The sequence below is a fragment of the Schistocerca serialis genome, chromosome 3, assembly GCF_023864345.2.
Source record: "Schistocerca serialis cubense isolate TAMUIC-IGC-003099 chromosome 3, iqSchSeri2.2, whole genome shotgun sequence".
Taxonomy (NCBI): domain Eukaryota; kingdom Metazoa; phylum Arthropoda; class Insecta; order Orthoptera; family Acrididae; genus Schistocerca; species Schistocerca serialis.
The window spans coordinates 536,683,187-536,696,086 of record NC_064640.1 but is presented as its reverse complement, the minus strand read 5'-3'; the positions used below and the strand labels follow the sequence as shown (position 1 = coordinate 536,696,086).

Genomic DNA, 12,900 nt, shown 5'->3' with positions numbered 1-12,900 from the left:
GGAAATTTAGAGAACCAGCATCTGAGGCTGACTGCAATACAATTTTACTGCCGCCAGGTTACATTTCGCGGAAAGACCACAAAGATAAGATAAGAGAGATTAGGGCTCGTACAGAGGCATATAGGCAGTCATTTTTCCCTCATTCTGTTTGGGAGTGGAACAGGTAGAGAAGATGGTAGTTGTGGTACGAGGTACCCTCCGCTACGCACCGTATGGTGGATTGCGGAGTATGCATGTAGATGTAGATGTAGATGTTCGTCTACTTGGAGAACATTTGCAGTCATTCATGGACTTCATGTTCCCAGACAACGATGGAATTTTTGTGGATGACAATGCGCCATATCACCACAATTGTTCCCGATTGGTTTGAAGAACATTTGGACAATTCGAGCGAATGAGTTGGCCACCAGATCGCCTGACACGAATCCCATCCAACATTTATGCTACATAATCAAGAGGTCAGTTCGTTTAAAACATTCTGCACTGGCAACACTTTCGCAGTTTCGGATGGCTATAGAGGCAGCATGTTTCAATATTTCTGCAGGGGTCCTCCAAAGGCTTTTTGAATCCATGCTACGTGAATCTGCTGCATTACACCAGGAAAAATGAGGTCCGACATGATATTAGAAGGAAGTTCATGATTCCTGTCACCTTAGTGTATGTGACGTGTTAAGGAAATGCGGAAATATTCTTTGGTAGTGTGCCGAAACCAGGAAACGAAGGCACCGCACTGCAGGAGGCGCATCAAAGGTGTTATGTTTACCACTAACTTGATAGCGACACTTCTGTGGGAAATATGTCAGTGAAACAGTAGGGTACGGGGATGATCAGCTGATCAGCATGGAAATAGCGAATGTGAAAATGAGAGAAAGAATGAGGAAGATAAACGTAGAAAAGTACAGATGATATGGGAACAAACCCTTAGTCAAACTGAAACAGCTGAAACTACGACTACAGTAACCACCAATGAAAGACAGAAATGAAACTGACGAATTGTGTGTTGTTCCATGAATCAGTATCGAGAGAATTCACAAAGACCAAGGTAAGGGAAAATACATAAAATAATGTAGAGTATTTCGCGTAGATATATCGGAAAAGTGAAGAGTTATGGGGAAATATCGCGATGCAACAAGAGGTGGACAGTATCAGGAATAGCAAAATGTTTAGAGCGATGGAAGGACCAAGGATCGCTTTAGAGAGACAAGGTGGCGCGTAAGAAAAATTTGGCGCCGTTTAGAAGTAAAAATCGTAGAGCGGCTTTCCAAAATTCAAGAAACTTTGGAGATTCACAGGAAATACAATGAAGAACGATTTACAGATCTGGAGGAGCGGAGTATGGGACAATGCCACCGGGCCTAGGAAAGAGTTTATGCGAAGTTAGACGAGGGGTTGTGCCGAGGAGATTCAGAATTAGCAACAGCATCGGAAGCGCAACCACAGCGCTGTCACAGATTAGCTGTAGGAAGTGAGCAGTGTAGATTGTGGTGACAAAAATCATGAGATACCTCATAATATCATGTCGGACCTCCTTTTGCCCGGCGTTATCCAGCAACACCACGTGACATTGGCTCAACAAGTCGCTGGAACACCACTGACAGAAATACTGAGCTAATCTGCCTCTACTGCTCTCTATAACTGCGAAAGTGTTCGCGGTGAGGGATTTTGTGCACGAAGTCACGCTTCGGTTATGTCCCATAAATGTTGGATGGGACTTTGTCGGGCGTTCTGGGTGGCTAAGTCTTTCGCTCGAATTTTCCAGAATGTTTTTAAAACCAATCGCGAACAGTTGTGGCTCTGTGACAAGACATCTTTGTTTGGGAACATAGTCTCCAAGTAGACGGACCTAACCATTTCCAGTCAAAGGTCAGTTCAGATGGACCAGAGGACCCAGTCCATTCCATGTAAATACAGCCTACACTATTGCACAGTAGCTTGTTGACAACATAAGTCCATGGCTTCGTTGGGTCTGCAGTTCGGCTAAACCTTGTCATCAGCTCTTACCAACTAAAATCGGGACTCATCTGCTGAGACCACGGTTTCTCATTCGGCTGGCGTCCAACCGATAAGGTCACGAGTCCACGAGCTGACGATGATGATGATGTTTGGTTTGTGGGGCGCTCAACGGCACGGTTATCAGCGCCCGTACAAATTCCCAGTCTTCGCTCAGTCTAATCTCGCCACTTTCATAAATGATGATGACAACACAAACATCCAGTCATCTCGAGACAGGTGAAAATCCCTGGCCCCTCTGGGAATCGAACCCGGGACCCCGTGCTCGGGAAGCGAGAACGCGACCGCGAGACCACGAGCTGCGTACGAGTCCAGGAGAGGCGCTGCAGGTGATGTCGTGCTGTTAACAAAAGCACTAGCATCGCTCGTCTGTTGCCATAACCCATTAACGTCAAATTTCGGCGCACTGTTGTAATGGATACGTTCGTCGTACGTGCCACATTGGTTTCTGTGGTTATTTCACGTAGTATTCCTTGTCTGTTGGCACTGACAACTCTACACAAACGCCGCTGCCTCGGTCGTTAAGTGAACGCCGTCAGCTACTCCGTTGTCCGTGGTGACAGATAATTGCTGAAATCTGATATTCTCGACACACTACTGAGACTGTGGAGCTCGGCATATTAACTTCCCTAACGATTATCGAAATGGAATACCCCATGCGTCCAGATCCAACTAGCATTCCGCTTTCAAAGTCTGTTAATTCCCGTCGTGCAGTCACAATCACGCCAGAGACCTTTCCACATGAATCACATGAGTACGAATGACAACTTCGCCAATTCACTGCCCTTTTATACCTTGTGTAGGCGATATTACAGCCATCTGTAAATGTGCATATCGCTACCATATGACTTGTCATCTGAGTGTACACAACAAAGTTAAAGCACTGATGGAGGTATTAAATAAAATCAAGAAAGATCTGAAGCTGTTAGAGTAAAGACACAACAAGAAAAAAAAGCAGTAACTAGTCTGGATATGGAGCCTAATATGAGAGAGGAAAATAAGAACTGGACAGAATTCGCATGTGAAAGGCGTGAGGAGTATGTTAATAGTCATTGCACTACAAAGGAGCGCGAGTTAGTTGAATACTGTGGAACAATTATCGAAGTGGATGTTGTGCGTAGACAGCACATTGGAATGCAGCATGTAAGTCATTTTTCGAATCAGTCTGTAGGACTTCACCCAATAATTTGGATCTGTGAGTTTGATAACATTCTGCCGCTGCCCTCGTACCACTACCAAAGATTAAACTTCGTGTGTGCACACCTAAGTGGAGTATCTGGAACAACGCTGAGAGTCAGAGCACTTGCACGTCAAAATTTGGATGAACTTCGACGAGGTTTCATTGATGGTGATGTTTAGTTTGTAGGGCGCTCAACTGCGCAGTCATCAGCGCCCGTACAAAGTCCCAAACTTTACACAGTCAAATTTCTTTTCACAGTCCAATCTAGACACTGTCACGAATGACGATTATGATGATGATGAAATGATGAGTACAACACAAACACGCAGTTCTCTGGGAGAGAAAATCCCCAACCGGCCGGGAATCGAACCCGGGACCCCGTAATCTAGAGCCAGAAACGCTAGCCACTTTTTTTAATTGTATTTATGGATTTATTTTTGTTTCATTACATAAAAAAGATCCTACAACTGCCGTAGCCGATCGTCCGAGTCGTCTTCTCGTCTGTTGGGAGGGGTTCCCCCCTGTTCCGTCCGTAGAGGATCAACATGCTGGAAGATTCTTCTTCATTTTCAGCGCCTCATACCCGGAACGCCCCAGTGAGCAGGAGGATCCGCAAATAATGAACCTAAATAATTTGCGAAAAGGGTTCTGTACTTCGGGTGGCGGCTGAAAGCTGCATGTGTCGTCATCAGTAGGGACCAAAGTTCGAGTGTGTCTTTGTGAGCATCGCAAAATGTGTAGTAAAGGGCCATGCCTTTTAGCCAGTTAACGGCGTTCGTCCTGGTTGATGGAAAGTATACGCTATCGGGGCGCAATATATCATAAGGGGAGATAGACTCCGGCAATCGCCGCAAGAGTAATGTCAGCATGCTCTGCGTCAGTAGCCAGCATTCGCTGGTCGCGGTACAAGTCAGACGGTGTGCATCAGAGTCAACGACCGAGCATGTCGGACACAAGGGGTCGTCCGTCAGATGAATGGAATGTAGCCTCTGACGAGTAGCGAACTTCCCGTTCACATCCACGTACCACAATGACGCACGGTTGTAAGTAGAAAAGGCGTATGTACCGCTCGCCACACTGTGTTCCAGGCAACTTCAGGATGTCTGTGGGCGACCGTATTTATAGGTTGCTGCTGTTGATAGAGGCGATAATAGTCTTTCGTGCTGAGCATCCGTGTCGTCGGAAGGTCTGACCGTAAGTAGCTGAAGTTTACATCTACATCTACATACATACTCCGCAATCCACCATACGGTGCGTGGCGGAGGGTACCTCGTACCACAACTAGCATCTTCTCTCCCTGTTCCATTCCCAAACAGAACGAGGGAAAAATGGCTGCTTATCTTTGTGGTCTTTCCGCGAAATGTAAGTTGGCGGCAGTAAAATCGTACTGCAGTCAGCCTCAAATGCTGTTTCTCCAAATTTCCTCAGTAGCGATTCACGAAAAGAACGCCTCCTTTCCTCTACAGACTCCCACCCGAGTTCCTGAAGCATTTCCGTAACACTCGCGTGATGACCAAACCTACCAGTAACAAATCTAGCAGCCCGCCTCTGAATTGCTTCTATGTCCTCCCTCAATCCGACCTGATAGGGATCCCAAACGCTTGAGCAGTGCTCAAGAATAGGTCGTATTAGTGTTTTATAAGCGGTCTCTGATGTGGGCGAGTGCCGGTGAAATGTGTCCTACAGAAACCGACGGATGCAGAGACGGTGGTGCCACTTCCTCTATCAGGGTGCCCGTTAGAGTGGCGTGGGCAGAGGTCCACGTGCGATGCATAGTGTTGAGATAAGGCGATCGCGCACGGTTGTCTACATGAATTAAACCGATACCGCCCGCCCGCTGCAGCAGTGTTAGGGTGGCGTATCGAACTTTAAAAACAAGGCCGGTGCTTACGAAATGTCCATATGCTGCTTGAAATCTGTCGGCCATCGTAGCCGTCAAGGGAAGTACACGAGCAAAATAGTTCAGTTTGGAGACAAGATAGGAGTTGACATAAAGTGTTCTGAGGAGCATATCCATGCGACACAATTTGTTGTCGTGCAGCAGAGCACGTGTATGGTGTAGGAGCTGGCGGTACGTAGCCGCCGCCGTGCGGCGAACATTGCTATGGAACTGCACTCCTAAACACTTGAGTACAGGCACCTTGTCAAAGGGCACCGCCGTTGCGTGGGAAATCCCCCCTCCGACATCCATGTATTTTGTCTTCTTCGTGTTGATGACGCTCCCAGCGACCGCCCCGTACTGGCGTAGCCACTGAAGCGCCATATGTATTTCATCTTCTGATGTGGCCAGGAACACCACGTCATCGACAAATGCACCACAACGAAAGGTCACGTCCCGCATGGAAATGCCTGTCAATTGCTGCCGTAGACCATGTAAAGCTGGTTCAAGCGCAGCCGCAAATAATAAACCCGACAGGGGGCATCCTTGTCGCACCGACCGTCCAACAACAACGTGACCAGACTGGTAACCGTTGACCATCATGCGGAAGCGCGCTCCGTGGGCCAGTCGAAGGACCACCTGTGCAGACTCTGGAGAGAGGCCCATGTGTTGCAAAACAGCTAGTAAGAATCAGTGGTCAAAATCGACGGCGACAAGGGCGCCTCGTATTTTGCAGATCGCCGCCAAAGCAATTACGTCGCGGTATGCACCTAACGCTGTATGAATGTTGCTGACACCACCCAAACATGTCTGATCGGTGTGGATGGCTTTCCCGATAGCGGTATGGAGACGCGCGGGGAGGATGCGGGCGAAGACCTTGTAGTCGTTGTTGAGGAGTGTGAGTGGGCGAAAGTCCTGCCACCTACAATCACCATTCGGTTTCGGTACTGGGATCAAGATGCCGTCTGTGAATTCTGTGGGGACAGTGAAATCAGGGCGGATCAGTTCTTGAAACATTTGGAGCCACTTGTCACCCAAAAGGTCATAAAAAGTGCGGTAGAATTCCAGGGGTAAACCGTCCGGCCCAGGCGACTTGTTCGGTGCTCCACGTGCCAAGACCGATGTCAGCTCGTCGGATGTAATGGGCAACAGCAGAGTATCATCAGGTGCCACGTCCCTTGGGGCGGGAAAATCGTGCAACAGTTCGTCATAATCACGTACGTTTCGCGGATCTTCCAAGTACAAGGTCCCATAGTGCCGAGCGAACGTGTGCGCTACGTCCGTTTGCGTCACTGTGCGGCCGCCCTCCTCCGTGTTTACCTCCGATATGAGCTGACGTTTGCGGTGGCGCCTCTCACGCACAATGTGATAGACTGATGCCGTTTCGTGGGGGATGCAGTCTTGCACTCGCGCACGGATGCGGACACCTTCTAGCTGCTCTGCCCTTATGCGAAGTAGACGAGCTTTGATGCGTTGTACAGACATCTGACGTTTGGGAGATGGCGGTTACGTTGCCAGCTCACGTAACGCTGTATAGTAAAATTTCGATGTCGTCCTTTGGCAGTTCGATCTGTCTCACCCGTAGGCCATCAGTGTCTTTCGGAGTGCAGGTTTGACACATTCCAGCTCCCACAGCAACGTGGAAGCATACGTGGGCAGGCGCCTGAAACAATGACGTCAAGTGTCAGTAACTGCTTGCCGACACGCTTCCTCGAGAAGGAGGGAGACGTTCAGCATCCACGGGCCTCTTGTGAATTGTCGGGGTAAGGTGATAGTGCAGATATACGCGAGATGATCCGTGAAGGCCGTCGGCCAGAGTTCTGCATCACGGGTTGCTGTGCGGAGGGCACGCGAGACGTATATCAGGTCCAGACGACTGACAGAGTGGCTGGTAAAGTGCGTATATCCACGCTGGTTCCCGTGATGTAGGAGCCATGTGTCATGGAGCGCGAGGTCACGTATCAGTGCTTGTAGAGCCGGGCATGGGACGTAATGCGGTATCTGGTCCTCGGGCAGCAGAACACTTAAAATCGCAGCCCACTATGTAATGATCCACATTTCCTTGCAAAAGAGGGGCTACCTACTCCGAATAGAAAACTTGCCTGTCACCACGGTGCGAATTACCGGATTGAGCGTAGACGTTAACGAGGCGTACTGCGCCAAGTGTGAGAGCAATGCCTCGCCCGTCCGGCAAGTATTTCACGTCCGTCACGTCTATGCCATCTCGGAGAAGGATGGCCGTTCCTCCTGCACCATCACCAGAGGGTAGGCTGTAGGTGGTGTAGCCATATAGGTCTAAACGCAGCTCGGGACGGACCTCCTGGAGAAGGGCAATGTCCAAGTCTGCGCTCTGAACATGTCGTGTAATATGCAGGTCTTGACATTGGAGTGGACACCACTGGCATTGACTATTCCCACACGGTATGACTGAGACATATAAAGAGGTGTAGGCAGTGTGCTGGTGCAAGCACACGGTGATCTCGCACACCACACAGCCATCCAGCCGCATGCTGTGCATTACTATGCCTTATGATCCCCTGACTGGCAGAGCCCACCGGGCTCAACGTCAGCCATGGGCTCTGGCGCAGGTATCGATGTTTGCTGTGCGTCATCGACTTCCATATCGTATGCCCAATCGCCAAGAGAGGATTGCAACGTCAGTGGTAGCTGGTCGCTTTCACATGAGCCCACATTTTGGGAGTCGACGCAATGCGCCTCCTTTTCAAGGCCACCAGATGTAGGAGAGTGTTCCTTATCTTCAGGCGCTTTCTGGTGAATGAGGCCACTGAAATCCATTGCAACTGTAGACGCGTCAACAAAGTCGATTTCTTCCGCCAGCTTCAAACCCCTGCGCCGTTCTTCGACTGACAATCGCCTCTTCTTGTGTCGCTTGGGTGATTTTTGCTTGCGGGTCCGAGATTCGACATCCACTGGAGGGCGGGGCTCGACACGGTCTCGCTCACCGGGAATCCCTGTGTCCGATCTCGACAGTGACGGCGGCTGCGTGCCCACGACGCCGCGGTGGGCAGAGGCTGTAGGAACCCCCGTACCATTTGGCGTCGTCGTCGTCGTCGCCGTCGGCGGCGGCGCTGACTCTCCAACGGAGCGCGCAGCGGCTTCAGTAGGTAGCAAGTTTTGATCACCCATCACATCATGTCGTGCCGCCTCCACATACGTTAGCGAGAGAGAGGTCATAGTGCATCGTTGGGGAAGTTCATTGCTGGGCACCTGAACGAAGCGGCGCTGCAGACACTCAATTCTAACATGGCCCTCCTGGCAGCAGCCCAAGGAGGTCCTCGGTTGGTCGTCATATATAGCAATTGCGCGGAGGCCACCAACGAAAACATAAGAATGGAACGTGCTTCTTAAGTTCTATGCGCAGTTGTCGTACCCCGTTAAGGACAGGGTACGTTTCGAATGTGTTCCATTTCTCCTCTGTCTGGCTCAGAACTGTACCGTATGGCCGCAGCCCGTCAACGACAAGGTTGGCAGGAACTTCAAACTGTAGTTCAAAGATGCGCACGTTACGCACCCCCAGACCAGCATGGTCAACTCCTACCACGCTTACGTTACCGTCTGCGTGACAGAAGCGAAAGCTGTTTGCAGATCGTTGGAGGAGTCTGTCGCAGGCTGCTTCGTCAATCAGTTTGAGGTACACTGTGCTGGATACAATAGACAAATGAATGCCTATGAGCTCTTGTGGTTCTATGTGCATGATGCCTCGAAAAAATCGTTCAATATCATGGGCCTTCAGTCTCGTGTACGATGCGTTGAACGTTAGTATGGTTGTAGCTTGTCGATATGAGAACGCCATGGCGTGTCGGTACGGATACTATAAGGCAATACAACGACGGGACCGCGCGCTGGCGGGTAACAACAACAGCTGCGGAGCGCTGCTCGGCGCGCCGAGCCCATCCGCACGGTATCACGGCTGAAAGCCGACTGAAAGTCAAATTTCTTTTCATAGTCCAATCTAGCCACTGTCGCGAATGATGATGATGATGATGAAATGATGAGGACAATACAAACACGCAGTCCTCGGGGAGCGAAAATCCCCAACCCGTCCGGGAATGGAACACAGGACACCGTGATCCAGAGGCAGCAACGCTAGCCACTAGACCACGAGCTGCGAACGACGTTTCATTGAGGAATACTGATACTGACGGGTAGTAGAGCAGAAACGGGAAAAAGTGAATTACTCTTGTTGCCGAAGTATTTGAGATCGGAATGGAACAGTACAAGAGAATATTTCGAGGTTATGGTTAAGGTAAACAGCATGTGATCCGTTTAAATCAAAGGACGTTCTACGTCTTTGTTTCGTCAAATTAAAACAACGGGTGTGAAGAGGAATCGTGTTGACCAGTAGATGCATGTGTGCAGAGAACAAATTTCGGGAATTGTTGGGAGAGTTAGGGTTTGACCGTGAAATAGGCGAATGGAAGTCGCCACGCAAAGATTATTAAGTAGAACAGAGGACATTTTGTGTTACACATAGGTTTAGGACGTGAAATTTGTGTACGTGTGGATTTCGTCTATAAGATTTCTATATTATAAGTGTGATCATCGAGCGTGTGTTGACTAGATGTACAATTTATGTGCAAATAGCATGTGATGTGTGTCAGTTTCCGTACTATGACGTTGGGGGGTCTTAGATGGTGAATTACATGGAATATTGGACGCTGTGATGTGTGGTAACTGCTAAAAGTTGGAATATCAGACAACATACAAGCGTAATTTTCCGCACATCTGTGAATAATTATGTATGCCAGTTGCAAAGTCGCGGTGTGACGAGAGAATTTGTTAGTAATGATTTATCCGTCGCAAGGCAGCGCCACAGACATGTTTCAATGATAGCAAACAGATGTAGATCGCTTTCTACTTTGATTAGAAGTTAAATTGGATTACTGATCGCAGGGTTGCGCAATATGCATTTGCAATTACCAGAAGCGCTGACGCTAGTATACGTTCTTGGTGATCGAGAGGCTTGCTTAGACGTGCCCTTGCGTCAGGCTTGGTCGACATTCTCTTCGTCGAAATGGTACACTTCTGGCCATTAAAACTGCTACACCAAGAGGAAATGCAGATTCGTTGGACAAATATGTTATACTAGAACTGACATGTGATTACATTTTCACCCAATTTGGGTGTATAGATCCTGAGAAATCAGTACCCAGAACAACCACCTCGGGCCGTAATAACGGCCTTGATACTCCTGGGCATTGAGTCAAACACAGCTCGGATGGCGTGTACACGTACAACTGCCCATGCAGCTTCAACACGATACCACAGTTCATCAAGAGTAGTGACTGGCGTATTGTGACGAGCCAGTTGCTCCGCCACCATTGATCAGACGTTTTCAATTGGTGAGAGATCTGGAGAATGGGCTTGCCGGGGCAGCAGTCGAACATTTTCAGTATCCAGAAAGGCGCGTACAGGACCTGCAACATTATCCTGCTGAAATGTAGGGTTTCGCAGAGATCGAATAAAGGGTAGAGCCACGGGTCGTAACACATCTGAAATGTAACTCCACTGTTCAAAGTGCCGTCAATGCGAACAAGAGGTGACCGAGACGTTTAACCAATGGCACCCCATACCATCACGCCGGGTGATACGCCAGTACGGCTATGACGAATACACGCTTCCAATGTGTGTTCACCGCGATGTCGCCAAACACAGATGCGATCATCATGATGCTGTAAACAGAACCTGGACTCATCCGAAAAAATGACGTTTTGCCATTCGTGCACCCCGGTTCGTCGTTGAGTACACCATCGCAGGCTCTCCTCTCTGTGATGCAGCGTCAAGGGTAACTGCAGCCATGGTCTCCGAGCTGATAGTCCATGCCGCTGCAAACGTCGTCGAACTGTTCGTGAAGATGGTTGTTGTCTTGCAAACGTCCCCATCTGTTGACTCAGGGATCCGTTACAGCCATGCGGATAAGATGCCTGTCGTCTCGACTGCTAGTATACGAGGCCTTTGGGATCCAGCACGACGTTCCGTATTACCGTCCAGAACCAACCGATTCCATATTCTGCTAACAATCATTGGATCTCGACCAATGCGAGCAGCAATGTCGCGATGCGATAAACGGCAATCGCGATAGGCTACAATCCGACCTTTATCAAAGACGGAAACGTGATGGCACGCATTTCTCCTCCTTATACGAGGGATCACAGCAACCTTTCACCAGGCAACGCCGGTCAACTGCTGTTTGTGTATGAGAAATCGGTTGGAAACTTTCCTCATGTCAGCAGGTTGTAGGTGTCGCCACCGGCGCCAACCTTGTGTGAATGCTCTGAAAAGCTAATCATTTGCATATCACAGCATCTTCTTCCTGTCGGTTAAATTTCGCGTCAGTAGCACGTTATTTTCGTGGTGTAGAAATTTTAATGGCCAGTAGTGTAGATGACACAGTTCACAAGGAATTGCATACATCTAAAATCAGAAGTGTATGATTTGTTTGTGTATTGTGTGTATGTACTGTTCGCAGGGTAAGCGGCCAATAAACCATTTTACAGCGATAGTACCATCCATGAGCGATAGGAGTTGGTAAAAAAAAAAGTAATATACAGACTAGAACACGTATGGTGACTAGTAGAAATAAAATCACTATGAGTGAAATAAGAAAATATCATGCTTCGTGAAGTCATCAAACGTATATCATGTTCGTGATCCTTGTGTATTTCAGGCTTGTATTACCAAATATAATCCCAAGAAACAGGTTATTTTAAGTGAAGGATGACTAAGAGGATGTCAGAGAAAGAGGTAGATGAAGACCCATCATGTATCTGGGAGATTATAATCACTTACCATGCCATCGCAGTAGTTAATTGTAAGACGTGCCAATAACTGTAGAAGTGCATTTATAACAAGTACATCTCTAATGGCATGTCTCCTAACTGTGACTAACCGTGCTAATGGACAACTTATTCTCAGTGAATTTCGACAGAGTCGTTAAACTAATATCGTTTTATGCATCAGGTGATTTCTGACACTTCCTAAAATTTTACTGAGCCGTGGAATCTAAGGCACGTTTTTATGGATTTGTAAATTAATAGTGTTTAGAAGCCCAAGAGCCACAGTATTTTCTGAGGGCTTTAAAGGCCTAGCAACCGTATTTATTCGGTTGTAAAAGATTTTTGTGGCCACTAAGCCACAATTAATACTGCACTTTGTCAAGATTTATTAGAATTACGAGGGTTGTTCGAAAAGTAAGGAACTATCGGTCGCGAAATGGAAACCACAGTGAAAATCAAAACTGTTTTCTTTGCATATTTAGCTACAGCTTCCAGGTACTTCTCTACATAGTCGCCGCTCCGACTTAGACATTTGTCGGAGCGATATACCAAATTTCCAACACAATCGTCATAGAAGGCAGCCGCCTGTGCTTTCCGATTATTCTCCATGCTGGTAAATAGCGCGTAGCCTGCCCGCAAGTGTTGTCTTCGTGTCCACCGTTTCATGTGAACAGAGATGATACTCAGGACGATCCAATTAGGGCTGTGTTATGGGTGATCCAACACTTACCATCGAAAAGGCAGCAGGAGCGTCTTCATTGCCCCTGCAGAGTGAGGCTGAGAATTGTCATGAAGAAGGAAGTGTGTGGCAGTTGTGTTAGGTGGGCTGCATTCATCAAGGCGAAGCCTCTCAGCAGACCCTTCTACTTAGCGGGAAACATTGTTGTTCTAGGCACCTTTACTCGCTCACAGTGCCCTCACAACTGAAAAGAGCGTCTTGATGCGATCGACGGGTATGCAAGGGACACTGCCCAAAACATCTGTGAAAAGCCTCGTCGGATTTTTACAGTGGTTTCCATTTCGCGTCCGATCGT

The 12,900-nt window shown here is 48.3% G+C and overlaps 1 protein-coding gene across 1 annotated transcript in view; it reads right to left on the bottom strand.

Moving 5' to 3' along the window:
• Window positions 1-8,216, bottom strand: part of LOC126471005 (uncharacterized) — a 39,796-nt gene extending 31,580 nt beyond the window's left edge. Inside the window, exon 1 of the mRNA XM_050099059.1 lies at window positions 7,761-8,216. Coding sequence (XP_049955016.1) covers window positions 7,761-8,216 — 456 coding nt within the window. The remainder of the gene's footprint in view (window positions 1-7,760) is intronic.
• Between the last annotated feature and the right edge of the window lie 4,684 nt (window positions 8,217-12,900).